This window comes from Oryctolagus cuniculus, chromosome 6 (genome assembly GCF_051225735.1).
Source record: "Oryctolagus cuniculus isolate XC-2025 breed Fujian yellow rabbit chromosome 6, ASM5122573v1, whole genome shotgun sequence".
NCBI lineage: Eukaryota > Metazoa > Chordata > Mammalia > Lagomorpha > Leporidae > Oryctolagus > Oryctolagus cuniculus.
This window is the reverse complement of record NC_142872.1, coordinates 160,499,811-160,526,149: the sequence shown is the minus strand read 5'-3', so window position 1 is coordinate 160,526,149 and position 26,339 is coordinate 160,499,811. Positions and strand designations below refer to the sequence as shown.

General features: G+C 52.8%; 1 protein-coding gene across 5 annotated transcripts in view; it reads left to right on the top strand.

The window, feature by feature from the left end:
* The window catches only part of ZFAT (zinc finger and AT-hook domain containing), a 205,569-nt gene that overhangs the window by 93,749 nt on the left and 85,481 nt on the right, over positions 1–26,339 (top strand). For 4 of the 5 annotated variants that reach the window (XR_016236025.1, XR_016236026.1, XM_070075863.2 and 1 more), the window contains 3 exons: positions 8,147–8,234; positions 12,365–12,514; positions 16,533–16,706. Coding sequence is in view for 3 of the 5 variants with exons in the window: in XM_070075863.2 (XP_069931964.2) it covers positions 8,147–8,234; positions 12,365–12,514; positions 16,533–16,706 (412 nt within the window). In the remaining 2 variants the exon portion in view is untranslated. Of the gene's footprint in view, positions 1–5,252; positions 6,928–8,146; positions 8,235–12,364; positions 12,515–16,532; positions 16,707–26,339 lie in introns of those variants that run through there. The other variant, XM_089335747.1, reaches the window with a different exon arrangement.

Here is a 26,339-nt window from a genome sequence, read left to right as displayed (position 1 = left end):
CCCGTAGAGGAAGCCCTACCCGTCGGCTCCCGTCCCTCACTTCCCCTCTCCAAGCCGCAGGCGACTGTAAGCTACCACCTATCTCTAGCTTTGTGTGTTTGGACGTTTCCTACAGGATACAGTCTTCTGTGACTGACTGCTCTCAGTCCATCCAGGCTGTAGCAGGTGTGAATTCCTCTATCCTTTTCATGACTGCATGGTGTTCCATTGGATGATGGGCTGCATCTTGTTATCATTCATGGTTGATGGACATCTGACAGTATGGTTTTGGTGGGAGTTTCACCAAGATGGGACTCCCGACTACAGAGTGGGTTTTTTTTTTTTTTAAGATTTATTTTATTTATTTGAAAGAGTTACAGAGTGGGGTGGAGACAGAGAGAGAGTCTTCCATCTGCTGGTTCACTTCCCAGATGGCTGCAATGGCCAGAGCTGCACCGATCCAAAGCCGAGCCAGGAGCTTCTTCTTGGTCTCCCACATGGGTCCAGGGGCCCAAGGACTTGGGTCATCTTCTACTGTTTCCCAGGCCATAGCAGAGAGCTGGAATGAAAGAGGAGCTGCCGGGACTAGAACTGTCGCCCATATAGGATGCCGGCAATTCAGACCAGGGCTTTAACTTGCTGCGCCATAGTGCCGGCCCCAACTACAGAGTGTTTTAAATCAACAAACTTTGATCTGAGTCTTTGGAAATTAATTAAGCATTTATGGTTAACTCTCAGATGGTAGGGGTTAACCTTTCCTTAAAGAGGCTCTCAAAAATTTTGAAGTGTCTAGGAAATAGCCCATGCTTTTGTCCCCATATTTAGCTGTGTCACCGCCGTCCCCCTCCTCTCATCTCCACTCTTCCTGACACTAGTAGCACCGTTGCTGCTGTGCAGGGGGTGAGGTCACAGGACAGGGTCGCTGGCTGTAGGCCTGCAGCCTTGTGCAGACAGCTTGGTCTCCATTTTCCACGGGGTGGAGTGAGTAGCGCCACCCCTCTGTCCCGGGTGGTGGTGGAGCTCCAGTGCAGTGATGTGCATTTGTGATATCAGAGTGCTTCCCGAGGGCTCTGGTCATGGCAGGGTCCCGGTGGGTCCTGCAGTGCTGCTGTGTTGCCTGGGAAAATAGGGGCCTGCAGTGAGTCCTTGCCCCAGCGCGGGGTTGGTGTCCTTACCTGTGATCTGGAGATGGGACCAGGCTGTTCTACTTGCTGCAGAACAGAGTTCCATGCAGAGCAACAGTTAGGGAATATGAAAGAGCAAAGCCCCTCCTCCCCAGATGTGTCTGTATCTAGCGCATTCCAGTTGCATTAGAACTCTGGAATAATCTGCTTCTGGGCCTCTTACAGCCATTTCCTAGCTAAGGGAACACCCAGTGATTGGAAAGAGTGTGTCCACTCAATGCAGTCCTTCCCACTAGTGCTTTGAAGTTAGAGATGTGGTCACCCCTACATGTCTGTGAGGAATGGTGTAGGGCCTCTTCCCCTAATGGGTACCAGAATCTGTGGATGCTCAAGTCCCTACGTTAATGTGGTGGCATTTGTATGTAACTCATGCACATCCTTCTACAACTTGAAATCATCTCAAGTTATTTATAACACCTAATGCCATGTAATGCCTTGTAAGTAGCTGTCACACTACATTGTCTAGGACATAATGGCAGAAGAGAGGACATTCTCCATACAGACAGTTTTTCTCCAAGTGCTTTTGGCCCACAGTTGGTTCTGTCTGTGGATTCAGAATCTTCAGGTGCAGGGATGTGTTGGCTTCAAGGACTGGTGGAGCCCTCATCAAGGGGATTCATCAACATTGTCCCCAGAGCAAATCTACCTTTTACAGCATCGTGCAACTTCCGTGACGAGAAACACTGAGAAAATAGGATTTCAGTCGAGTGGAAGGGGGCTTTGCATTCTGTGGGGTTTGAGTTCAGATCCCGTATCTGTCTCTGGGATTTTGGGTAAACTGCTTGGCCTCCCTGAGCCTCTGTTTCCTCATCTGTAAAGTGGACACAAAGCACTCTGCCCTGCTTCTCCGAGCTGTGAGCCCTGAATCAGAAAACCTGTACATGGGGGCACGGTGGGTCGAGCTGTTGCTTGGGAAACCTGCATCCCATATCCGAGTGCCTGGGGTCGAGTCCCACCTGCTTCTCCAGCTTCCTGCTAATGCTCCAGGGCGGCAGAGGACGACTGGAGTCCCTGGGTCTCTGCCACCCGTGGGAGGTCCAGATGGAGTTTCAGGCTTCTTCCTTAGGCCTGGCTATTACTGGCATTTTGTGGGGTGAGCCAATGAACTGATGGCTGGAAGATCTTTCTCTAGTTTCTCTCTGTTACTCTGCCTTTCGAAAACATAAAAAAATTTTTTAAAGGTTATTTATTTAGAAGGAAGAGTTACAAAGAGGCAGACGCACATGCAGAGAGTCAAAGGTCTTCCATCTGCTGATTCACTCCCCCAAATGACCTCAATGGCCAGGACTGGGCCAATCCGAAGCCAAGAGCCAGGAGTTTCTTCTGGGTCTCCCATGAGGGCACAGGAGCCCAAGCACTTGGGCCATCTTCTGCTTTCCCAGGCCACAGCAGAGAGCTGGATTGGAAGTGGAGCAGCTGGGATGTGAACCAGCGCCCACATGGGATGCCGACACTGCAGGTGATGGCCTCACCCGCTGAGCCACAGTGGTTTTCTGAGGCTTTTGTTCCGTGTGTAATTTTCCGTGACAGTGTGTGCCTCTCCGGGGTGGTGTCGTGAGTCTGTGATGCGGTCTGAGACCTCCTCAGTCCGAGTGACCTTGTAATGAATGAGAGTCCTGGACGCCCTGCCTCCACCAGAATTTGAGGTGGGATCAGGGGATGTTACTAAGCAAGTTCCCCCGACAGCAGTGTGTGAAGCAGCAGGACGTGGAGCGTGGGGGTGCCAGTGACATGACAGTTTGTGCTGTCTCTGACTTGTGTTCCTTTTCAAAAGACCCCAGGGGTACGCAGCACTAGGGTACTGTAGTGGTGATGGCTCGAGCTGGGGAGAAGGCACCTCTGGGGTTGCATTCTGAGAAGTGGTGTTGCCAGCTGACCTCGCCAGTCCCCTCACCTGGAAATGGGGTCGCCGTCCCCACTTCCGGGGAGCCATGGGGGCTCTGCGAGGGGATGTTTGTAAGGGCCATAGCACGGCGCCAGGCACACAGGGAGACCTGTCCGTCATCAGTCATCCCTCCTCTCTCTTCCTCCTGCTCCTCCTCCAAGGAGAAGAGGAACCGTGGCACTGGAGCATCCATCCCGGGCCTGATGGTTTCTCAACAAGCATTTAAGATTCTTGGCTTCCGCTTTTGAGAGGTCCATAGTCAACTTTTGGCTATAGCGGATAACATATTGAGTCAGTCTTATGTATACTTTCTGAAAATAAGCTAGAACAATGTATTGTCAACAAAGTGCAGAGAAAGTAGAGGAAATGAGTAGTTAAACCTGATCAATGTTCTCTTTTTTTTTTTTTAAGTAGAGGAAAAATGTTACTTAACTGAAGTGATGAACACAACATTTTTCCTTTCCAAAGACCATGAGAATGTGGACTTTTCTTTATCACAGAACCGCTTGGTGTTGTGTGGCTGTGGGCATTTATTTACGGGGCAGGAGACCCGGGGCTGTGAGACCCTCCTGGGTGGAGAGCAGCTTTGTTTTGGTTAGAACCAAGATTCTCCATGGAAGAGGCCTGGTAAAACAGAACCATCTGCCCTGGGCAAGAACTTCCGGAGCTGAAACCCTGAATGGCGCCCGCGCTGGCTCTTTGCTGACTTGCTCACATCCGTCACCGATGGGGGCGCCAGCTTCCCTGGCTTCCGAGGCTGCGTGCCGGTCACATCTCCCTCCATGAGCTCAAGCGTCTCCCACCTTCCTCTTGACGCAGGGCCTGGTGGTCCCAGGGGCCTTGTAACACCAGGGGAGCGAACCCACGGGGGAAAGCAGATGCCATCACCATGGTCCTTCTGCCTGAGACATTGTTCAGGGTGCGACCCACCTTTATTTCTGTGCCTCTATGAGAGATATTTCATAGGTGCACTCACTCATGCAACGGTGGCATCATTTGGTGGGGGGTGGCGTTTGACTTCCCACCCATGAGAACAGCCTGTGGGGTTGCCTGTAGCCAAGAGCCAGGCCCTGAGCCCCTGCGCCCCCAGCCGTGGCTGCCGCCTCCTGCTGACACCTCCCTCTTTTCAAAGTGCCCTGGCTGCTTTGAAGGCAGTTTGTGTTGGAGCAAACAGACTTCCAGGGCTGGGCTCTCCTGCTGTCACAGCTACAGCTCTCACGCTCCCGCGTGTCCTGGGAACTCTTTCAACCGCCACTCTTTTAAGTTTGCCACGTCAGTTCAGGTTTTCATCTGCAGCAGGGTACTGAGGGTTTGTAAGAGAGGCAAATGCATCTAGGAGTTCTCCCCTCCTCCACGCCCTCTCGCTCCGCCTGTGTCCTTCCGGCAATCTTCAAAGGAGTCTGAAACAAGGGCCCCGGTAAGCTCGGAGAGAAATCGCTTTCGGACTATCAGAGATTCAAAGAAAAAAAAACAATAGCAGGGGCTCACGGGGGCGGGGCGGGGGGATCACTGGAAACCCTGTCCGATCCCGTGGGAATGCCTCCACCCGCTCTGATGACCAGGGCACCAGGGGCCATGGAGGCCTCCCCCAGGTGTCTGCAAAGTGGCAGTGCAAGCATGAGGCCCGTGGAGAAGCTCTAGGCCTGCGATGGAGCTGGGGGAGGTCTGCGGCATTGCCTGGCCAGACAGCCAGGACTGAGGCCCCCAGCGTGGCAGTGTTGGGAAATGCATCCAGACCTTGTGGGAGGGGCTTGAGTTTTGTTTCGAATATAAAAATGCGCCTTTCCTGAGCGTGCTGCAGGAGCACTGGCCCCGGGGAGGTGGTCTGCAGCGGCCTGCAGCCAGTCCACAGTGAGGGGGGCACTCATCCCCAACTTCCTGTGGAGCTGCGAGGCGCCTTAGCCTAGGGAACAGCTAGAGTTTGGGCTGCTGTGGGAGCCCACGGCTCCAAGACCCCTTCAGAGGCTCCAGGTGGGCCGGGCACTCGCTGTAGTCCAAGCTTTTCTCTGAGCACTCTTGCGTGGGATGGAGGAGGCAGGTGATTCAGTTATTGTTGTTTTGCTTCTATTTTTTAAGATTTATTTAGGGGGCCGGTGCTGTGGCATAGTGGGTAAAGCCGTTGCCTGCAGTGCCAGCATCCCATGTGAGTGCCAGTTCGAATCCTGGCTGTTCCACTTCTGACCTAGCTCTCTGCTATGGCCTAGGAAAGCAGTAGAAGATGGCTCAAGTCCTTGGGCCTCTGCACCTGCATGGCAGACCTGGAAGAAGCTCTTGGCTCCTGGCTTTGGATCTGTACAGCTGCATTCGTTACAGCCAGTTGGGGAATGAACCAGCGTATGGAAGACCCCCCCCCCCCCGCCCGCCTCTCCTTCTCTCTGTGTGTAACTCTGACTTTCAAATAAATAAATAAATAAATAAATCTTAAAAAAAGATTTATTGAGGGGAGAGAGATTGATTGATTGATTGACTGATTCTCCATCCACTGTTTCACTCCCCAAATGACTGCAACAGTCAGGACTTAGGCAGGCTGAACCTGGAGCCTGGTACTCCATACTGGTTCCCCATGTGGGTCTCAGGGGCCCAAGAACTTGGGCTATCATCCCACTGCCCATCCAGTCTCACCAGCAGGAAGCTGATTGGAAGTGGAACAGCTGATGGGCTGGTGCCGCAGCTCACTAGGCTAATCCTCCGCCTGCGGTGCCAACACATTGTGTTCTAGTCCCAGTCGGGGCGCCGGATTCTCTCCCTGTTGCTCCTCTTCCTGTCCAGCTCTCTGCTGTGGCCTGGGAAGGCAGTGGAGGATGGCCCAAGTGCTTGGGCCCTGCACCTGCATGGGAGACCAGGGGAAGCACCTGGCTCCTGGCTTTGGATCGGCGCAGTGCACCAGCTGCAGTGGCCATTGGAGGGTGAACCAACGGCAAAAGGAAGACCTTTCTCTCTGTCTCTCTCTCTCTCTCTCTCTCTCTCACTGTCCACTCTGCCTGTCAAAAAAAAAAAAAAAAGTAGTGGAACAGCTGGGTTTTGAACTGGCACTCTGACCTTTGATGCCAGTATTGCAAGCGGTAGCTTAACCTGCTGCACCACAATGCCAGCCCCAAGGAGATAGTTTTAATTTCCATTTTAGAGATGATAAAATTGAGGCAACGAATGTTTAAATCACCTGCCCAGAGTCTCCCAGCTCCCCAGAATTCAGCCGAGGTGTTCTGAGCCCTGAGACAGCACTGGTCACTGTCACACAAGAGCGGGGGCTCTGGTGCCCATGGCCCAGTTTGGATGCACAGCTCTGCCCTCTGTGTGTTCCTGAAGGCCCACAAGGTGTGATGTGCAAAGCACCTGCATGCAAGAGGTGCTTCAGAAGCCATAGCTGTTGTGGTGTCATTGTTTAGAGGGAGGGGCAGACTGTGCCACGGGCAGTGGGAGCTGGGCTCACCTCCAGAAGGCATGGAAAGCATGTGCGCATCACTGAGCCCCCTGGCAGAAGTCAGCACTCCTAGAGATTCGCGGAGTGTGGACCGTGTTAGCATCCTCCAAACATGCGGCGCCTGCAGGCTGTGTCCGTCTGGGCAAGCAGAGTCCCTCCCACCAGATTTTGAATCTCAGTAAGAGGTGGACTTGGGACAACCCTGGGGGTCCAGCAGCAGGCACTGATGGTCTCACAGTTCTGGAGAGGGGGAGTCTGGGACCAAGGCATGGCAGGGCTGCTTCCCTCGAGGCTCAGGGAGACCTGCTCCCCACCGCCACCACCCCTACCCCCAAGCCTCTGGAGGGTTGCAGATGCGTCACCCTCGCTGCCTCCATCCTCACACCGGTTCTCCCTGTGTGCGTCTGTGTCCAGGTCCTCTTTTGCATAGGACACCAGTCTTTCTGGGCCAGTGCCCACCCCAGTGATCACGCTTTCCCCAGACTGCATCTGTGAAGACCCTGTCTCCAAATGAGGTCCCATATTGAGGTCCTAGGGTTTAGGACTCCAAACAGTGGTCTGTCAAGGGACACAGTTCAACCTGTGTCCTCCTCTAACCCTGGATAAATCACCGTCAGGTGAGCTCAGAGAACAGGGAGGTGAGTGAGAGCATCTCCCTCATGGAGAGTGTGAGCCTGGTGACCTGCTTGTGTTGCTAGCAGCAGCGCAGGTGAACCCCCTCCCGCAGCCTTGGGGGCACTTGGGTCCCGGAGGGGAGGAGGCACCCTGGGTGGGCACCTGCACTCTGCAGTCCGAAGCAGGCTCTTCCTTTTGGGCCTTGGGCTCATCACCTTCATTTCTCCTCCCTCCCTCCCACTCTGCCTTCCTTCCTTTCAAGATAGGAATGATTTCTTCTCTTATGTCAAAGTCAGAACTGGTTTCGGCACCTCTTCTCTGCCAGGTTAGCTCACTCTTTTGCCACCTGCAGGGTATTTCCTTTGTTTTTCTGCCAATACTTCCACATGGATGGAAGAAAGGAGATGGCACAGGCTGTGTCCCTTTCTTTTATGGGTGTGATCTGTGGGTTGCATTTAAACCCAGCTCATGCCATCGGGTCTCAGTTTCTCAGTTTGTAACACAAGTATGAACAGTACCTATCTTTTGTGAGTGGTTATCTCAATAAAATAACCTACATGGATCCCCATGCAAGCCATGCATTGAGTGCTAGAGGGTAAAATGAGCCATTGGCCATAGAGAAGTACTGGTCTGCGGGGTACACTGTTGACCTTGGGTTTGAGCCTGGCCCATTGCCACCTCCACAGGACTCTCACCTCTAAACCCCACCCCTCCAGGCTGTGCAGGGCCAGGTGGGAGCTGTAAATAAGTATGTTGGACTTGATGAGTGTGTGGCGACAGTGCAGTAATTGTGATGATGGTGGTGGTGACAGTGATCTTGGCAATGCTGATGGTGGTGGTCATGACAGTGGTGGTAGTGGTGTTGGTGATGGTGATGGTGGTGGTGGTGATGCTGACGATGATGGTGATAGTGTTGGTTGTGGTGAGGATGATGAGGATGATGATGATGGTGGTGATGGTAATGATGTGAGAATTATGATGATAATAACAGTGATGGACATTTTTCTGTAGAGTCTAGATTTAAATGAGATAATCAATTGATGATGTTCTCTTTCTGTTAAGGACAAAAGGAGTTATTCTTGCCCTGTGTGTGAAAAGTCTTTTTCAGAAGACCGATTGATAAAGTCACACATCAAGACCAACCATCCTGGTAAGGTCCAACATTTACAATGGGAAAATAATTTAAAATGTTTATGTTTATTTTAGGACACAGCACTGTAGATCAGGTGTAAAGACGGATGGGTGCTTGGGTACAGGGAGGCTAGCTGTTGTCTCTATTACAGCGGGGGAGGGGTGCTTGGGTACAGGGAGGCTGGCCGTTGTCTCTGTTACAGCGGGGGAGTTCTCTAATTGTCTCACGTTACCTTGTTGTCTTTAGATGCAGCTTTCTCTGCCTGCCCTGCAGTCTTGGTGACCTCCCCTTTTTTCACTGTGAACTTTGAGTGGCTTTTTTTTTTTTTTTTTTTTTTGAGTGGTCATGGACGGTATGGGTCTGACTTAGATCTTTCTTTGTCTTATGCTTTGCCCTTATGATAAGTTTGTGTTAACTCAGAGTGGTGGTTTACAAGGGGTGCTGGCTCCCCTGCAGACGGAGGAGCCTCCAGAGTTGGGGCGACTGTCTCTGCGGTCCCTTCGCATCCCACACTGCCTGGGGGGTGGACGCACCAGCCACCTGGGCATCTATGCCTTATCCCTTCTGTTCTTGTTGCCTGAGACAGTTTCCCTCCTGTTCTGCCTTGTTCATTTCTGTACATTCTTTAAGTTCCCGCTCAGAGCCCTGCCCTTGGTAGGCTTCTGTGGTTCTCAGCCCGGATGAGGGTCCCCCAGCTCCCCAGGGCCACATTCATGGTGCCTGCGAGAACAGACATGGGTGCTGTGTTCTGTAAGTAAGAAAAAGGCTGCAGGGACCTCTGTCTTTGTTCATGCCTCCTTTCTCTTTTCCTTTATTTCTGTGTCTGCTCTTGGTGTCGTGAACTGACACGTTGATTATAAATGGTAAGGAATAAATCCAAAGGGATGAGCAGTGTTTTGTCTGGGAGTTGTTGGAGCCTGTGTGGTTCTGTGAGGGCCTGGTTCTGACCCTCTGTGTTCACCTGTGTCCTAAGTGGCCACTGGCCCAATGGGAGCTGGGGATAGTCACTTACAATGGCCAGTCCTTGCCTATAGACAGATGGAAGGCACTCTTTTGCTATGGAAAATCTAGAACATGAAAATACTTGGAAAAAATATATATGGACTCTTCCCGTTTATCCATAACTCAGCCAAACAGTTATCTACGTTTTGACACTCATTTCATGCATCTACCGCATAGTTTCTTTTTTTGTAGAATATTTCTTTTTTTTTTTTTTTGGCAGGCAGAGTGGGCAGTGAGAGAGAGAGACAGAGAGAAAGGTCTTCCTTTGCCATTGGTTCACCCTCCAATGGCCGCCGCGGCCGGCGCGCTGTGGCCGGCGCATCGTGCTGATCTGAAGCCAGGAGCCAGGTGCTTCTCCTGGTCTCCCATGGGGCGCAGGGCCCAAGCACTTGGGCCATCCTCCACTGCACTACCTGGCCACAGCAGAGAGCTGGCCTGGAAGAGGGGCAACCGGGACAGAATCTGGCGCCCCAACCGGGACTAGAACCCAGTGTGCCGGCGCTGCAAGGTGGAGGATTAGCCTAGTGAGCCACGGCGCCGGCCCAGAATATTTCAAAATGTATCCAAGACGTCCTCTAGTTGCCCCAACTGAGAAAACTTGAGAATGCCTCTGCCCCTGTTCAGGTGTTTGTCAGGATGACCAGCGTGCTACCGGTGAAACAAGCAGGGTCAGCAAGAACTCCTCGCCCCTCCCTCGGGCCCACCCACTCACAGCGTTCCCTTTGACCAGGGTGGTTTCTCCTTTGTCGGTTGGCTGAGTCCCGGCATTTCTGTTGAGTGGTGGTGTCCCTCCATGTGTGTAAGGTGCACCTCCCTGGGATTTCCCCCGTGACGTTGCCTGGGGGGAAGAGACCGAGCTTCCCCTCCCGTAGTCTGTGTTTGCCTGATCACTGGCAGTACTGTTTCTCCACTCCCCCCCCCCCCCCATCTTTTACATTAACGGCTGTTGGGACTTGGGACTTAATTCAATGCTGGTGCAGCGTTTTAGGCAAAAATCCTACCTGTGATCCCCTGAGGCTCACCTCTTTTTTTTTCTTCTTCTTTTTTCTTCCCTCCCTCCCTCCCTCCCCCTCCCTCCCTCCCTCCCTCCCTCTCTCTCTCTCTTTCTTTCTTTTTAAAAACAAGGTTTATTAGAGTCAAAGACCTCCAACCAGAGTGGCATGGGGGGGGGGGTGCTCCAAGAGAGGAAAAAACCCAAAGGACCCCATGGCACTGTTTTTTTATGATTTATTTATTTATTTGAAAATTAGAGTTATACAAAGAGAGAACGAGAGGCAGAGAGAGAGAGAGAGAGAGAGAGGTGTTCCATCTGCTGGTTCACTCCCCAGTTGGCCGCAATGGCCAGAGCTGAACTGATCCGAAGCCAAGAGCCTGGAGCTTCTAACAGGTCTTCCACTTGGGCCGTCTTCCACTGCTTTCCCAGGCCGTAGCAGAGAGCTAGATTGGAAGTGGAGCAGCCAGGACTCAAACCAGCGCCCATATGGGATGCTGGCACTGCAGGCCGCAGCTTTACCCGCCATGCCATAGTGCCAGCCCCAAGCACTGGGGATTTTAAGTACAGTTTTGAAGAAAAAAAAACTTGACAATCAGACTGACGTCCAGTTACTGGGTGAGGACAGAACCCATCAGAAGACCTGATTTACAGCTTGCTTATGATAAAACAAAAAGCCATCCAGAAGGGTGCAATAGATAACTTGCTTTCACAGTAAACTGTGATCACCACTCCCTTGCTATTCTCATGATGAATTTGGAGATCCCTAAGGAAGGAGGGCGGATGTTTTGTTCTTGCTAAAGATAAAGATAACCTTTTGGGAGGGAAGCAAGCATTCTACACCCCAAATTCCGCTAAGACCACCCTTACTCCCTATTAACCCATCTGTCTCCTCACATCCCACCTGCAGAAGAATGGTCCCTAACGTCTGTTAGGGGACTGGGCGATGATCACTGTGGCTGCTTCACTGGGAAGGGGGTCTAGACAGGGTTCCAGCAGGAGTATCCAGGGGGACGCAGTGCCAGCTTGCAGAAACTGCTTCCATCCGAGGTTTTATGTGCATGGTCACCTAGAATTTCACTGTTTCACGTCTGGAGAAAATAAATCTAACAAGCAGTCGAAACTTCCAGGATCTAAAACAAAGGACAGAGAGGACCTAAGAAAGATGCTGTCTAAACCACAAGCAAGTTTTCCCATTGAGAGGCAAATAGAAACTGACAGAAGGGGCCTGATAATAATCAGGTGGGCTTTAAGGCCTGGCCAGGCGTGAGGCCCTGACCTGTCTACCTCTTCACATGGGGTACGGGAAGAGACATCCTAAGGGAGGTGTGAACCTCTTCAGGGAGGCACCCTGTTGACTTCCATTACCTAGCTGGCCTGGGAGGAGAGCTGGCTCAGAGAGAGGCAGGTGGCATCTCTAAAAGGAAAACATTGGTTAGTTAATACTCAGTTCTGCCTGCAATGTTGCTGCCCCTACTTGGCCATCCGCTCTACAGTGGTGGTTACTTTGGAAGCTGAGCCGAGTGAAGGGCCTTGCAGCTTAGAGCCAACAAGGCCTGCGGCTCTGACCTGGGAGTCCTTCGACTCCAGAGCAGGTCTGTTTCCGGTGACCCAGCTCCTGGCTGGCAGAGCTGCCAGAGCTCTTCACAAGCTGACTTCTGCTGAATCCCTGACTTTCCACATGGAAAAGCAAGGCAGGGGGCTGGCTTGCTGGGCCTCCTTGGTGGCAGATCGCTGTAAAGCAGCCATTAACTGGCCTCTACCTGTCCTTACATTGCTGCTGCCGCCTAGCTTTCTCCTCCTCCTGGTTTTTATTAAAACAGGCCAGGGGAGACCTTTAAGAGGACGCAAGTCAAGGGGGTGCTCTGTCCCATCTCTGATCTCTGGTGGCCTAAACTGGAAGTCCGTAGGCACAGGCACCTTCTGACAGTGGTTTTTCTGGGAGGTAGACAGTGCCCATGAGGAAAGCTATATCCACATTTTACAACTTTCTCTCCCTTTGCCTGCTCTGAAATGGAGGTTTTGACTGCTTACCGTGCCCGTGGCAAAGTGAAGCTAGCATGAGGCTCACCCATCGGCGCCATCCCGAGGTCTGTCTGTGCGGAGCGTGCACGGGGTCCTTGGCCCCTGTGATTGCCCCCTGCCTTTCTTCCAGAGGTCTCCATGAGCACCATTTCCGAGGTCCTCGGGAGGAGGGTTCAGCTGAAAGGGCTGATTGGAAAGAGAGCCATGAAGTGCCCGTACTGTGATTTCTACTTCATGAAGAACGGCTCAGACCTTCAGCGCCACATCTGGGCTCACGAAGGTGAGTGCTGGCCTTTGCACACGGAGCTCCCCTTTGACTCCTGTGCCGCTGGACCACATCTGCAGAGTGCTCCGGGAGGAAGCCGTGTCCTCCTGTCCCCTGCCGTTTCTTTAGAACACAGAGGCGTGCCCATCAGCCGGCTGGCGGTGGTGGGGTGGTTTAGATCAGGACTTCATGACTGCACTGGCAGTGGGTGCAGGTGTGCCCTTCCTCAGGCCCTCGTAGTTATCATGCCATCAGGGAGCAGCAAGCAAGGGTCCGAGAACGGGAAACCCCTGTGCCTGCCACGGTGCATTGCCTATGGCAGGCATTGAGGACCTGGTGGCTCACAACTGGGTGAAGGTGAGGAGGGCAGCAAGTCCCCCAGTCCCCACGGTGTCTTCAGCCATGTTGGGGAGGAGTCAGAGGGTGGAAAGTGGAGTGGGAGGAGGAACAGGGGTTTGCATGTGCTGCGTTGGTGGGGGCTCTCCCTGGGACTCTGGGCAGTTGGGAGTCTATGCTGTGCTGCAGGCAGCAGGCCCCGCCTCATCTTCTCTCCCAGATAGGAATGAGCCCTCCTCCCACTCTCTGCTCCTCACCCCTCGTGCCCAGAATGAGGGTGGGAGCCGCGGGGCCAGGAAAAGCCCCTCCGCACCTCTGCAGTGAGCCCCTTTCTGCTGGTTGGGAGCCTGGAGCGCTGCAGATGGGAAAATCAGCTGAGGAGACAAGGATGGAGGCGTGGGAGTTTTCCGTGACAGGGACGAAAGTGATCTGTCCCCAGGCCCCAGGGAGGGAGCTGTTAGGAGAGAGACCCCCCAGCTCAGTGAAAGGAAGGGTATCCCATAGAGCAGGACCCTGGCGAAGGCAGAGGCGCTGAGACCGACGCCTAGGTCAGGAGATGGCTTCTTGGGTTCCCAGCACTTATTGAACTCAACCGGCTGCCAGGCAGTGAGCTCAGTGCTTCACCCCCATTCTCTGATTTACCTTAGAGGTAGGTGCTGTGACCTCGTTTTACCTATGAGGTGACAGGCCAGGGTCACACAGCTAGCAGTAGCGGGTTGGGATCTGGACCTATGCCGCTCCCTGTCCCTTCTCCACCGGCCGCGCTGACATCGGGAAGCATGCAGCAGGCGTGTGTGCACCTGTTAGTTCCTGTCACGACGTTGAGGCGTCCGTAGCCGCAGTTTGCTTGGCAAAGGAGGTGGAGGCACATGCATGTGCCTGGAGGGCAGGTTTTGGCGCCCACGGGAGGCACGGGGAGCTGACCCCGATGGAGGCGCACGGAGCCCAGGTTGCTGAAGACTAGGTGTCTAAAGGCATCAGGCTGTGTGGTTGTGCTCATGTGAGAGACTCCAGGCTCTGGAGGGACAGAGGGCTGGGTTCAAATCCTGCCCTCACCACTTCAGAGCTGTGGGATGGGACAAACAATCCAGTTTGTCTAAACTCAGTTTACTTACCTATGAACTAGGACTGTGAGCTACTTTGTGATGTGCTACAAGGATGGATGAGATAATTCATGTAAATTAATAACTGTTACATGTGATGACACGCAATGTGTCTGTAAATTAATAACTGTTACATGTGATGACACGTGACGTGTCTGTAAATTAATAACTGTTACATGTGATGACATGTGATGTGTCTGTAAATTAATAACTGTTACATGTGATGATGCGTGACGTGTCTGTAAATTAATGTTGCATGTGATGACATGTGATGTGTCTGTAAATTAATAACTGTTACATGTGATGACGTGTGATGTGTTTGTAAATTAATAACTGTTACATGTGATGACATGCGATGTGTCTAAATTAATAACTTACATGTGATGACACGTGACGTGCCTAAGTTAATAACCATTACATGTGATGACACACGACATGTCTGTAAATTAATAACTGTTACATGTGATGACATGTGATGTGTCTGTAAATTAACCATTACATGTGATGACATGTGATATGTCTGTAAATTAATAACTGTTACATGTGATGACGCACGATGTGTCTGAAAATATCCCAGCATTTTAAACAACTTCAGGATGGTGACAGATGTTCACCTATGAGTTTCTTTGATGAGGCCCTGCAAGTCGAAAAAGCAGGTCTGTACTCCCAGGGCAGTGTTTGGGGCCCTTGGGGTTGATCTCTGCACCGTAACACTTCCTGCCCTCTGCATATTCTCAGAGTAGAACAGGGAACTAAAGAAGCAGAGATAAAAAAAAAATCAAGAGAAAAAGAAACGCAGAGTTGTCGCTGTTGTCATATAGGCTGTCTGTGTAGAAGTTTGGCTTACACGTGACGTGTGTCCCTCAGGGGATCTGAACTCTGCTGCAGGTCCATGGAGAGCAAGAGGGTGGGTCAGAAGTGGGTCTCGGTGGGTGGGAGTGAGAGAACTTGGAGAAGATGGTGTCTAAGGCCCTGTGGTGGGCCAGCGCCGAGCTGAGGACAGTCCAGAGTTTGGACACCTGGCCTGTCTGCACCAGAGTCTCCCTCCGGCTCCCTCAGCACACGTGACCGGAGAGTGCGGGGCTGCAGAGCCGTCGGGCGACTCTGCACGGCGGCACAGCCAGCCAGTGGGAGGGGAAGTCGTGAGTGGAGATACTCCTTCAAGCCCTGGGTAGCTGTGCTTGGCGCGTCTCCTTGCAGGCACAGCAGGAACAGAAGTTAGGAATTTGGCTTCGCCAGGATGGGGAGCATTCTTGAGGTCTGTGAGCCTTCTAGAAGGGCACCTGGCCGTGCAGTAGCTGAGTAGAGTTCAGCCGTTCAGACACTGATATGATGTGTGGAGAGTCGGCGTCCCTGAGCCGTGTCCCACCATTGTGGTCTGTGCGGCTTCTCCATGGTGGGCAGAGTCCTGAGCCATCTGCAGCTTTGACCTGGTGTTGAAACACCTGGTGGGCAGCACACAGTGCAGTAACGTGAGCTCACTCCAGGCCACAGCCCTGCTTTCAGGAGAGTGTGTTATTAATGAGCAGCCCAGAACAGGGGTCACGGGGTCCAGAAGGTTCCTTGGGAGGTGGCTGTTGGTCCCATCTCTTGACAAACATGGGAACTGGTTCATGGTCACAAAGGCTGGTGGTGCTTGTGGTTAGATTACATCACTTTGCTCTCCAGAAACCCAGCCCAGGGCTGTGCTTTGCACAGGCCACAAAGTGTGTTGGGCTGATGTGTGCACCTGAGCTCTGAGCCCCAGGATGCATCCACAGCCTCTTTAAAGCCCTGGTTTCCTCAGGTGTGGAGCCAGATGCAGTGTGGATAGCAGGTGCAAGTGCTTGGTTCATTAAGAATTGTCTGATACGTCCCTGTGTTCAGATTCGTGGACCCCTCTGTCGTCCCCATAGCACATCACAGCCTGTTTGCTTGTCTGTGGCTCCCAGTGGATGTGGAGGTGGGCACCAGCTATCTCAGGTCCAGGATTAACCCTCAGTAGGGATTTGCTGAACGCAAGATGAGTTGCATGCCAATACGCTGCCGTGGTCTCAGTCCCTAGCCCAACAACTGCCAGCACGGTAAAGCTTTGTTTTATGAAGTCAAGCAGGCTTTCACATCTGATCCTGGGTGCCTGATCCCACTGATTTTTGCAGAGGCCCTTGGCGCCTTTAATTTGTTAAGTTTAATGCAGTTAATTGAATGTAATGACCGTGTGCCCTGAAAGTTGCTCAGGGCCTCTGTCCTCAAGGAGTTCCCAGAGCGGACGGGAGGAGAGGCGGACGGGAAGAGCTCACTGTAACCGGCACTGCCCACTCCAGCCAGCTGAGTTACGGGACTTGGGAGCGCTGGCAGGGAACTGGGGAGAGCCACTTGGGAAGGTCAGAGAAGGCTGCAGGTGGAGGCACCTGGGAGACCCAGGCTGGAGGAGCCTCCCAGACGGAGGGAGCAGCTGGGTAGGTGCCAGGCACGGGAATGGATGTGGCATGTTGGGGACCAGCAGGTGCACTCTTTCATCCAGACAGACACTTCGCGTTGTTTGTCTGCTCTCTTGGAGTCTGTACGCGTCAATGCCCATATTTACAGAATGGCATATGTGTGTCCCCCGGTAGGTGTGAAGCCCTTCAAATGTTCCTTGTGTGAATACGCAACTCGTAGCAAGAGCAACCTCAAGGCTCACATGAATCGTCACAGCACTGAGAAGACCCACCTGTGCGACATGTGTGGCAAGAAATTCAAGTCGAAAGGGACGCTGAAAAGTCACAAGCTCCTGCACACGGCTGATGGTGAGTGGCCAGGCTCCGTGCGTGGTCGGAAGCTGGAGTTCCCGGGGCGGAAGCCACTGTGTGTCTTTCAGAACTGACACAAGGGCAGTGGAGTCCTAGCCCGTCTTCCTCCCGCCCGTGCTCAGTCCTGGGGCAGCCTGTGGCTCCCAGCACTAGTGAGGTTGGGCGGTCACTGTCCGAGCATGTGGGGGCTGGGGCACAGAGAGGGACACTGCTGCAGGGAGCCGGGCATCCTTGCTTCCAGACATTTCTCCCCAGCCTGAGGACTGTGAGGGGCAACCTTGGTCACACCCGGCTTGACGTGTCATCCAGGCTGCCCCCTGTGTGCAGTCCAAAGTGGGGCTCAGCCTAAAATATGAACAATGGTGGGGGGCTGGCGTGGCACAGCAGGCTAATCCACTTCCTGCAATGCTGGCCTCACACAGGAGCACCATTCAGAGTCCTGGCTGCTGCACTTCCTATCCAGCTCCCTGCTGATGCCCTGGGGAAGCAGCAGAGGACCTGAGTGCTTGGCCCCTGCCACCATGTGGGAGACCTGGATGGAGTTCCTGGCTCCTGGCTTCAGCCTAGCCCAACCCTGGCTGTTGCTGCCATTTGGGGAGTGAACCAGTGGATGAAAGATCTCTCTTTTCAAATAAATAGATAAATCTTTTAAAAATGTAAAAAGCAATAGAAGACAAACAGCACCCAGGCAGATTTGAGCCTGATAAGGGACAGTTCACGGGTTTCTTATTTCCTTTGGATCCACTGTGTGTCATCCGCGAAGGCAGGGTCTGTGGATAACAGTTCTGCAAAGCTGAGGACCCTGATGGCCAGGGGAACACAGGTGCAGTGACGGACGTGCCGGGACCCTGGGCAGGAGGATGAGCCCGAGGTGGGCCCAGTGTCTGGGAAGGGCTGTCTCTGTGCACTGCGTAGAACAGGAGAAGGCTTGCTCTCTGAGCCAGGAAAGGGCTTCACGGCTTTGCACTTCACTTACAAACCCTGTCTGTGGGAGGGACCAGTGCCTACTCCACGAATCAGATGGACAAGCTTTGCTTAGAAATTTACTGTTGTTTTAGCACAGTTACATACAAAAATCGGGATTGGGTGTTTAAATCAAAGTTATTTTGGGCCCAGCGCCGTGGCTCACTTGGCTAATCCTCCGCCTGTGGTGCCGGCATCCCAAATGGGCACCGGGTTCTAGTCCTGGTTGCTTCTCGTCCAGTCCAGCTCTCTGCTGTGGCTGAGGAAGGCAGTGGAGGATGGCCCAAGTGCTTGGGCCCTGCACCCACGTGGGAGACCAGGAAGAAGCACCTAGCTCCTGGCTTTGGATCTGTGCAGCGCCGGCTGTAGCAGCCATTTGGGGGGTGAACCAACGGAAGGAAGACCTTTCTCTCTCTCTCTCTCTCTCTCTCACTGTCTGTAACTCTACCTGTCAAATAAATAAAAAAAAATCTTTAAAAAAAAATAAATCAAAGTTATTTCAACAGTGACTTAATTTCAGAACTTAGGGCACGGTATAGCTACTGAGTCCCACCCTTACTGTGAGAGTGTTCTGGGCACCAGTCACGTTGTGGGTGCAAGGTCACAGCTTGGGGAGGGTTCGGTTGAGCTTCAGGGACTTATTGGAAAGCTGAATGCTTGGCTGGGATTCGTCAGGGTTCAGGGTTGAAGCTTACGGCTGAGCTCTTGTAAAACTTGAGCAGGTGCTCTCTAAAAAAACCATCATCAAAATAAAACAGGCAGTGGCTATGATGGCCGTAAAGGCACTGGGGCCGTGTGGTTGTTCATGAACCGTGACCTCCACAAACAGTGAGCCTCACTGACCCCTGTGTACCCCCTCAAGTCCTCCGGACATGTAGAGAATCTGTCTCTTGAGCCAGGGGAGTCTGGAGTGTCCGCAGCTGTGTCACAGGGACCGTAAGGGGTGTGCTGGCCTCACGCCTGGTTCAGTGGGCTGGGCGGTGGGCAGAGAGCAGACAGGGTGCTGTCTAATCAGAGGAGTGCGGCCGGTGTGACGCCCTGGGCCTGTCCTGCCTCTCAGGAATGGGGCTGAGGCCCCCTGACAGGAAGGCGCACCCCACCGTTGCCCGGGTTTCCTCCTGCTCTCTGGCTGCCCCTCCCCACGTCTTCTTCTGGGTCCTCCTTGTCTCTGATCCCTACATCTTGGAAGGCCTGGGGCTCAGCCCCTGGCTGCTTTCCTCTCGTACTCACAGCCCAGGTGATCTCTCTAGGCCTCAAACACTGTTCATGTCACAGGCCTCCCAGGTGGGACATTGGCCGTGTGCTCTCCCCCGGGCTCAGTGCTGCGTCCGTGGCTGCCACTCAGGGTCTGCCCAGGGAGTCTGAGGGGCCCTACGCCTAGCAGGGCCCGCCTGAGCTCCTGTTCCTCCCCACAGCATGCCTCTTACCACCCGGCATCACCATACTTTGACAGGAGATGGTGAATAGTTAGGCTTTGACGACTTCTTCTGTGTGTTCTATTTCTTGCTCGTTGTTGTTGTTGCTTTTTTTGCTTTTACAAACCTTGGCAATCTGTGAAAGTCGGCCTTAAGCTCCCGCCTGTACAAAAGCAGGCAGATGTGGCCTGGGGCACTCCCATCTCTGCAAGGCAGCTCCGTGTCAGTCACTGGCATCAGAAACCTCGGGTCCGTCCTGGCAGTCGGTCTCATTCTCAGAGGGTCACCAGGGGTCCACCAGCCGAATCCCTGGAGTTCCCTCTTCAGCAGGGTCCGGTCTCCTCCCACCTCTCGCTGGGTCCCACAGCAGCCATGGTCATCTCTGTCCGCCGTTCCCTGCAGTGGCCTCCTGACTGCTCTCCCTGCGTCTACCCTTGTGCCCTGGGTCTTTCTCAGGGTAGCAGCTCCTTGAAACCCCGAGTTCAGAACCCTCCTCCAGACCTGCCACAGCCTGGGTGAACTTCCCAGCCCCACTCACCTCCTCGCGGGCCCTGCGGCCTCCTTCCTGCCCCTCCAGTGTGCCAGGTGCACACCCATCTCAGAGCCTTTGCCACAGCCCTTGGCCTCCTCCTGTCTCAGTGGATGCGTCAGTCTGGCCCTCCAGGGCTTTAGTGCAGCCATCTCTCAGCATGCCTCCCCCAGGCACTGTGCCCGTTTGAAAGTTCCTCCCACTTTTCTCCTTGGCTGGTCTTTCTCTGAGGGCCTGGACAATTTTCTTGCTAATAATGAATGTTCTGGGTTTTCTACTAAGCTCTGCAAGCAGGGATTTTTTTTTTTTTCTCCATTGGTTTTGTAGCCTTAGCACCCAGGACAGACCTAGCTCATAGTAGGTGCTTGATAAATTATTGCTAATTAAGTGGAAAAAAAGTAAAATGCCTAGCATAAAGTGCTTGTGATGTAGCAGTACTCAAAAATGCCAATTATTTTCCCAATTTCGTCTCTCAGATAATTGTGTTACATCAAATGCTTGAGAATTAAATATTTAAAAATATGGTCAAGGAAGTCGCTGTTAAATGAATCTTCTTGCATGCTTTAATGAAGTATAAAAGAATTGAGCAATTATCCTCTCCCGCACCTGCCTGTGGATTTAATGTTCCACATTTATTGGCTTATTTAACGTGATGGATCTCTGTTTGTGGCATCTGCATTTCCCAGAGGAACTCATTACTGTGCCACAGAAAGGCTGGGTCATTCTGGGTGAAGGTTTGCTCGTCGGTGCGTACAAAGGGAGGAACTGGTGCAGAACTGGCCAAACGCTTTGCACAGAAGCCAGCGCATGTGAGAATCAGACGCAAAAGCCATGCTGTACCACGTTTCCCCTTTTGTAACATGAAACAAGGCCCACACGTGACGTGCAGTCTGTAGGTCGCCCCAGATTCTGCCCACCCGTGGCAGGTGGGGAAGGTTGTATCGTGCAGAGCCTTTGTGTGGTGTCATCACACAGGAGTTCTCTCCTCACGAAGTAGAATGCTATTTGAAGTTCAGTGCTGACTCCTAGGGGGCTCCTCCTCCCCCAGGCCAACCTGCACGCGCTGGAGTCTAAGCTAAAGAGGGCTTGCAGAGCCTTCACATTCTCCTGTGCTGGGTATAATTAGAGCCGCAGAGAGCCGAGAGCCGAGGGAGTGGTGCTCCCCCACCCCGCCCTTCTCCAGTTTACGAGGCGAGATCCCGTGGGTGCACCCTGACTATTCTGGGAGATGTGAGTACGGAGTTTTGTTCTGTTTTCCTCCCCTGCCCTCCAAAAAGCAACATGACCATAGGGCAGGTAGCCCTCCTTATCCCACAGACCTGATTCTGGGGAACCCAGAAGCCCACAGAGAATGGCACCTGAGCGACCAGCCTGGGGGATCTTGCCCAGGTCATTCTCAAGGCTCAGAGACGGATGTCTCTGCGGCACCCTGGCACGCTTCCTCACGCTCCTGGGGAAGGCTTTGGCCGCGGTGGAGAGGGGCCACTGACGGCAGGTGCGTTTCTGTGCTTGTCGTTGGGGGCTGATGGCAAGGCTCAGGAGTTCTCTTTTGCAGGTGGGGTCCAGTTTTATAAAGCACGAGCTCCAGTCGGGGTAACGGAGCCGCTCCTGTGACATGAACTGTGCGGCTTCCTGAGCAGTTTAGCTTGGACTGATGCAGATTCAGCTGTGGAGTAGGTTTTGTTGCCTGAGCTCTCGCTGGAGTGGAGGGGCCTGGGTGCAGGTGCCCACCACTGCGGCGTCCCTTTCATCGGTCCCTGTGAACGTGCTCTCCCCCATCCCTTCATCTGGCTCCGGGTGCCTTGCCACAGCTCGGGCTGATCCATCCTCCTCGTGTCCAAACCGATAAACCAGTTACAGTCACCGTGTGCTAAGTCTGCTGTTGCTTCAAGTCCAGCCTTTACAGCACAGAGACTTCTGAAACTGTTTTTTATTGCTGGAGCTGCTTCTGTTCTGACTTGCTGCTGCGCAGATTACTACAGATGCTGGGACTGTGAAGACACTGCTCCGCAGGATGCCTGCGGCAGACACCCCTCACGCACCCTGTGAGGCGCGTCCCTCTCCTGGGCTCTGTGGAAAGGAGACGGGGCAGATGGGGGGAAGACCATGGGTCAGGCAGGGGGGCCCAGGTCGGGGCACCTCCTGTCTGTGCCACCTTGAGCAGCCACATCCTCGTCTTCTCTGTGACATGAATTTCCTGTGGCTGCGGTGGCAAGTCCCCACAAATTTAGCACAAACGTATTAAGCTCTGGCTCTGGAGGTCCGTGGTATAAAACCGAGATGTCAGCAGGGCTGTGCTCCGTCTGGAGACTTAGGGGAAGTCTCTTTGTTCGCCCCTTGCAGCTTTTGAATCCTTTTCTTATTATGAGCCGGTTTCCCCGTCTTGATGCACAGCCTAGCATTCCAGCCCTGCTGGCCTTGCTGCCATCACGTCTCCTCCTCTGGCTCCAACCCTCCTGCCTCCTTCCTTCCTTCCTTCCTTCCTTTCTGTTTTTTAAAAAATTATTTATTTATTTACTTATTTGTAAGGCAGAGTTACAGAGAGAGAGGGAGAGAGAGAGAGAGAGGGACAGAAAGAGACAGAGAGAGAGAAAAAGGTCCCCCATGTCCTGGTTCACTTCCCAAATGGTCGCACCAGCCAGGGCTTGGCCATGCTGAAGCCAGGAGCCTTCTCCAGGTTTCCCAAGCGCTTGAGCCTCTTCCCCTGCTTTCACAGGCACAGGAGCAGGGAGCGGCATTGAAGTGGAGCAGCCAGGGCATGAACCGGCATCCATATGGGATCCCGGCACTGCAGGCAAACGCTTAGCCTGCTACGCCAGTGCCGGCTCCTCCTGCCTCCTCTTCTAAGGACCCTTGCAGTTACGCTGGGTCCACTGGGTGATCCGGGTTGTCTCCCATCTCAGCATCCTTCATCGATCATGTCTGCGAAATGTTTCAGGTTCCTGTATGAGGCGAGGTGGCATTTCTAGGTCCTAAGGGTTAGGAGATGGACATCTCTATGGGTCATTGTCATCCTGCCACTGTGGACTTGCAGGAAGGGCTGTTGCTGCATGTACCCATCTCTGTAGTGGTCAGGGTTCTCATATTGCCAACAGCTCCAGACAACACCGAGTGAGAAGGAGTGCAGCAATTCATCTACATCACCTAGGAAAGATCAAATCACTCTTCTCTCAAATGTTCTCTCATTAGGAAGGCACAGTGCAGTCATTAGTATTTAAAGAGTATGGCAGTTGGAAAGGGTAAAAGTTTTCTGAGAAAAGGATAAGGTCAGTTTTCTGAAGACGGCTGAAAATTTACTTATGCAAAACACCGCCTTTGCAGTGAGGCTGGATAAACAGTCACAAGGAGGCATTTCACGCGTCTGGATATTACTGCTAATCACAGTTGAGATTGTGTACCTTCTCTGAGTACCTCCGTGCCCCTGCGAGTTGGAGGTACACACAAAGTTTGATTTGCCAGGCGTGCTTTCATCTGACAGGTACCTCGAACAAGCTGCCCCAAGTCGGAAAGCACTTCCCATCGCTGTCTCTGTGTTCCGAAGGAATCCAAATTCCAGAAGCCGAAGGTGGCGGTTGCAGGTTTTCCCATGGCTCCTTTCCTCCTTTGTTTTATGTAGAACTCTATTTAAAGCAGCTGGGCAGCGGGAGTCGTCCCCAGGAGGCTCATCAGGCGGACGCGGGGACAGTGAGACACGGAGGAGGCGGCAGGTGCCATGTGTGCTCCTTCTGCGCTTCCCCAGGTGGGGCTTCAGGGACCTTGGATGGGCGCCTGTCCACCACCCAGCAAATGTGGGGAGACTGCCTTTGGGGGGCAGAGAAGGAGGCTTAGAGTGTTGAGCCTTTCAGAAGCTCAGGGAAACGAGGGTGGTTTTGTGCTTCTGAGCCCATCCTCAGCAGGGCGTGTGCTCTGGCTGCCCCCTCTGCCACCTTGCTGTTCACTGCTTGCTTCCGTGGGCAGGCCAGCCTGCCACCATGGGTGTGATGTGCCTCTGTCTACCTGACCCCATGCAGGGCTACAGGAGTGCCCAACCTTTCTTGCCCTCTCCCCACCCCAACAAGGCAGGCACTTGCGGGTGGCCCAGGCAGTGGGCACAGCTCAGGACTGTCGGCCTCTAGACCCCATGCTCTCATTACTGTTTGCTGTTGCTTGACTTCGGCCAACTTCTGGTTGTTAGGCCAAGGCAGTGCCCCAAAGGTCATAGGCCAGCCTTGCTCTACTGGCCAGTCATATCCACTGGACGGTGGCCCGAGAGTTCGAAGAAATAGACTCTTTCCAAAGGAAAGATTGGAAACGGGGAAAGATCCTGCAAAGATGGTGCCACACCCTCTGAGAGATGAACAGAAATCAGAAGATACCTCAAAATGTTTGTAAAGAACTGAAATTAAAAGAGGTTTTGAGGCTTGCACTGTGGCACAGTAGGCTAAGCCTCTGCCTATGGCACCAGCATCCTATACAGGCTCTGGTTCATGTCCCGCTGCTTCTGTTCCAGTCCAGCTCTGTGCTTATGGCCTGGGAAGGCAGTGGAAGGTGGCCCAAGTACTTGGGCCCCTGCACCCACATGAGAGGCCTGGAAGAAGCTCCTGGCTTTGTATCAGCTCTGCTCCGGCCATTTGCAGCCATTTAGGGGGTGAACCAGCAAATGGAAGACCTTTCTGTCTTTCCCTCTCTCTGTCTGTAACTCTACCTCTCAAATAAATAAATTTGAAAAATATAAAGGTTTATTTTGGTGCAATTTTTTAAAAAAATCCATGTATAGGTTTTTCATGTACACATTTTCATGAGCTTTTTGAAAGACCCCTCATATGCATGGATTTCCATTTTTTTCGGCACTGAAATAAACTGATCCTTTAACAGCAAGGGCACGTCGCGATGAGCGGGAATTCCCTCTCACTGGCAGCAGCCTGCTGCATCTGCTGACGCTCAGTCTGCAGGACGAGTCTTGCTTTCTTGGAGGAATTTGATGCCAGCACCTGGGAACTGCCTGGGCCAGGTGGCCTGTCTTGTGTGGTTGGGTTATTTTTCTTTCTGCCTCTTTTTTTTTTTTTTTTTTTTTTTTTTTTTTGGACAGGCAGAGTTAGACAGTGAGAGAGAGACAGACAGAGAGAAAGGTCTTCCTTCCATTGGTTCACCCCCCCAAATGGCCACCACGGCCGGTGCGCTGTGCCGATCCGAAGCCAGGAGCCAGGTGCTTCCTCCTGATCTCCCATGCGGGTGCAGGGCCCAAGCACTTGGGCCATCCTCCACTGCCTTCCCGGGCCACAGTAGAGAGCTGGACTGGAAGAGGAGGAGCAACCGGGACAGAACCGGTGCCCCGACCGGGACTAGAACCCGGGGTGCTGGCGTCGCAGGTGGAGGATTAGCCTAGGTGAGCCGCAGTGCCGGCTCTTTCTGCCTTTTAAAGTAACACACACAGAGCTTTGTAAGGGTAGAGCCCAATGAGGCATTTCGAATGAGGCACACCTGTGTCTCTGCAGCATGTTGCCAGCCCCTCTGAGGTGCCCCACCCACTGACTCCCCATTTTCTCTTCATGAAGGGAGCCACTTCTCTGGCTTCCAGTGTCATAACTTGGCTTTTCCTGTTTTTGAGCTCTTTTTTGAATTTTTAAAAATTTGAGACACACACACACATAGCACCCAGGTGCAGACTCACTCCCCAAATGCCCACAAAGGCCAGGGCTGGGCTGGGGCTGGAGCCAGGTGCTGGAAGTGCAGTCTAGCTCTCCCACCATGGGTGACAGGAGCCCAGTTCCCTGAGCCATTACCACTGCTTCCCAGGAATGCACATTGGTGGGAAGCTGGTGTCAGGAGGCGGAGCCACACCCAGGTATTCTGATGTGGAATGCAGGCGTCCCAACCACTAGATAGATAAACTCCCACTCTTGTCTTTGAACTTGATATAGATTGATTCATACAGTATATGTTTCTTGTGTTTCTAGTTTTTCCCTTTAACATGATGCTTGTGAGATTCTTCTAGGTTGCTGTAATTTTGACTTTTCCCACTTGGAGTTCTGGGTCTATTAAGAGGAATTTTGTAAGAACTGAGGTTCTGAATTCTGCAGCTTGTGGCCAAGGAAGCTTTGTCCCCAAAGTTAGCTTCTTTCCACTTTGGCAGTGGTTTTGCGATAATTTTGGAATGCCTTCCATGGAAGAGTGTTTCTCCATAAGTGGTGTGACTCAGCCTTCTTTCATCCTCCTTAGTGACAAGACTGGGCTCCAGAAGACTTCTGGCCATTCGCAGAAGTTAAAGCCTGTCTCCGAGGACAAGCAGCGGTTCCCCTGAGACTGTCCACCACGCTGGGCCTCTTCCCTTTCTTATCACTAAAACTGACCAGTTTGTTGAGTTCAGTGAGCATCAAACGCTACCATTTTACCAGTATGCTACAGTCCTAATTTTTTATAATTCCTAAGACTGAACAGGTGTGTGAAAATTAAATGAGCTATTTTTATAAACTGCGTGCAGCATTGGTTCAGAGTGCTGTCTGCATGTTTAACGCCGCTGGGCTTTCTTTGCGTACGGATCTCTGGTTTTACCTTCTCCTGCGTGAGTTGTTTGGTCTGCTGGCCTTCTGGGGTCTTGGTGTTTCCTGTTCACCCATTCGCTGGTCTCTTTAACGCTGTTCTTGTTAGAACTCTGGGTCGCTGCTGGCAGAGACTCACTTGAAGACGTGCAGACAGGGCTGTTTGTTGCGAAGGCTCCAGTGATCCCCCAGTGACCCGGGACAT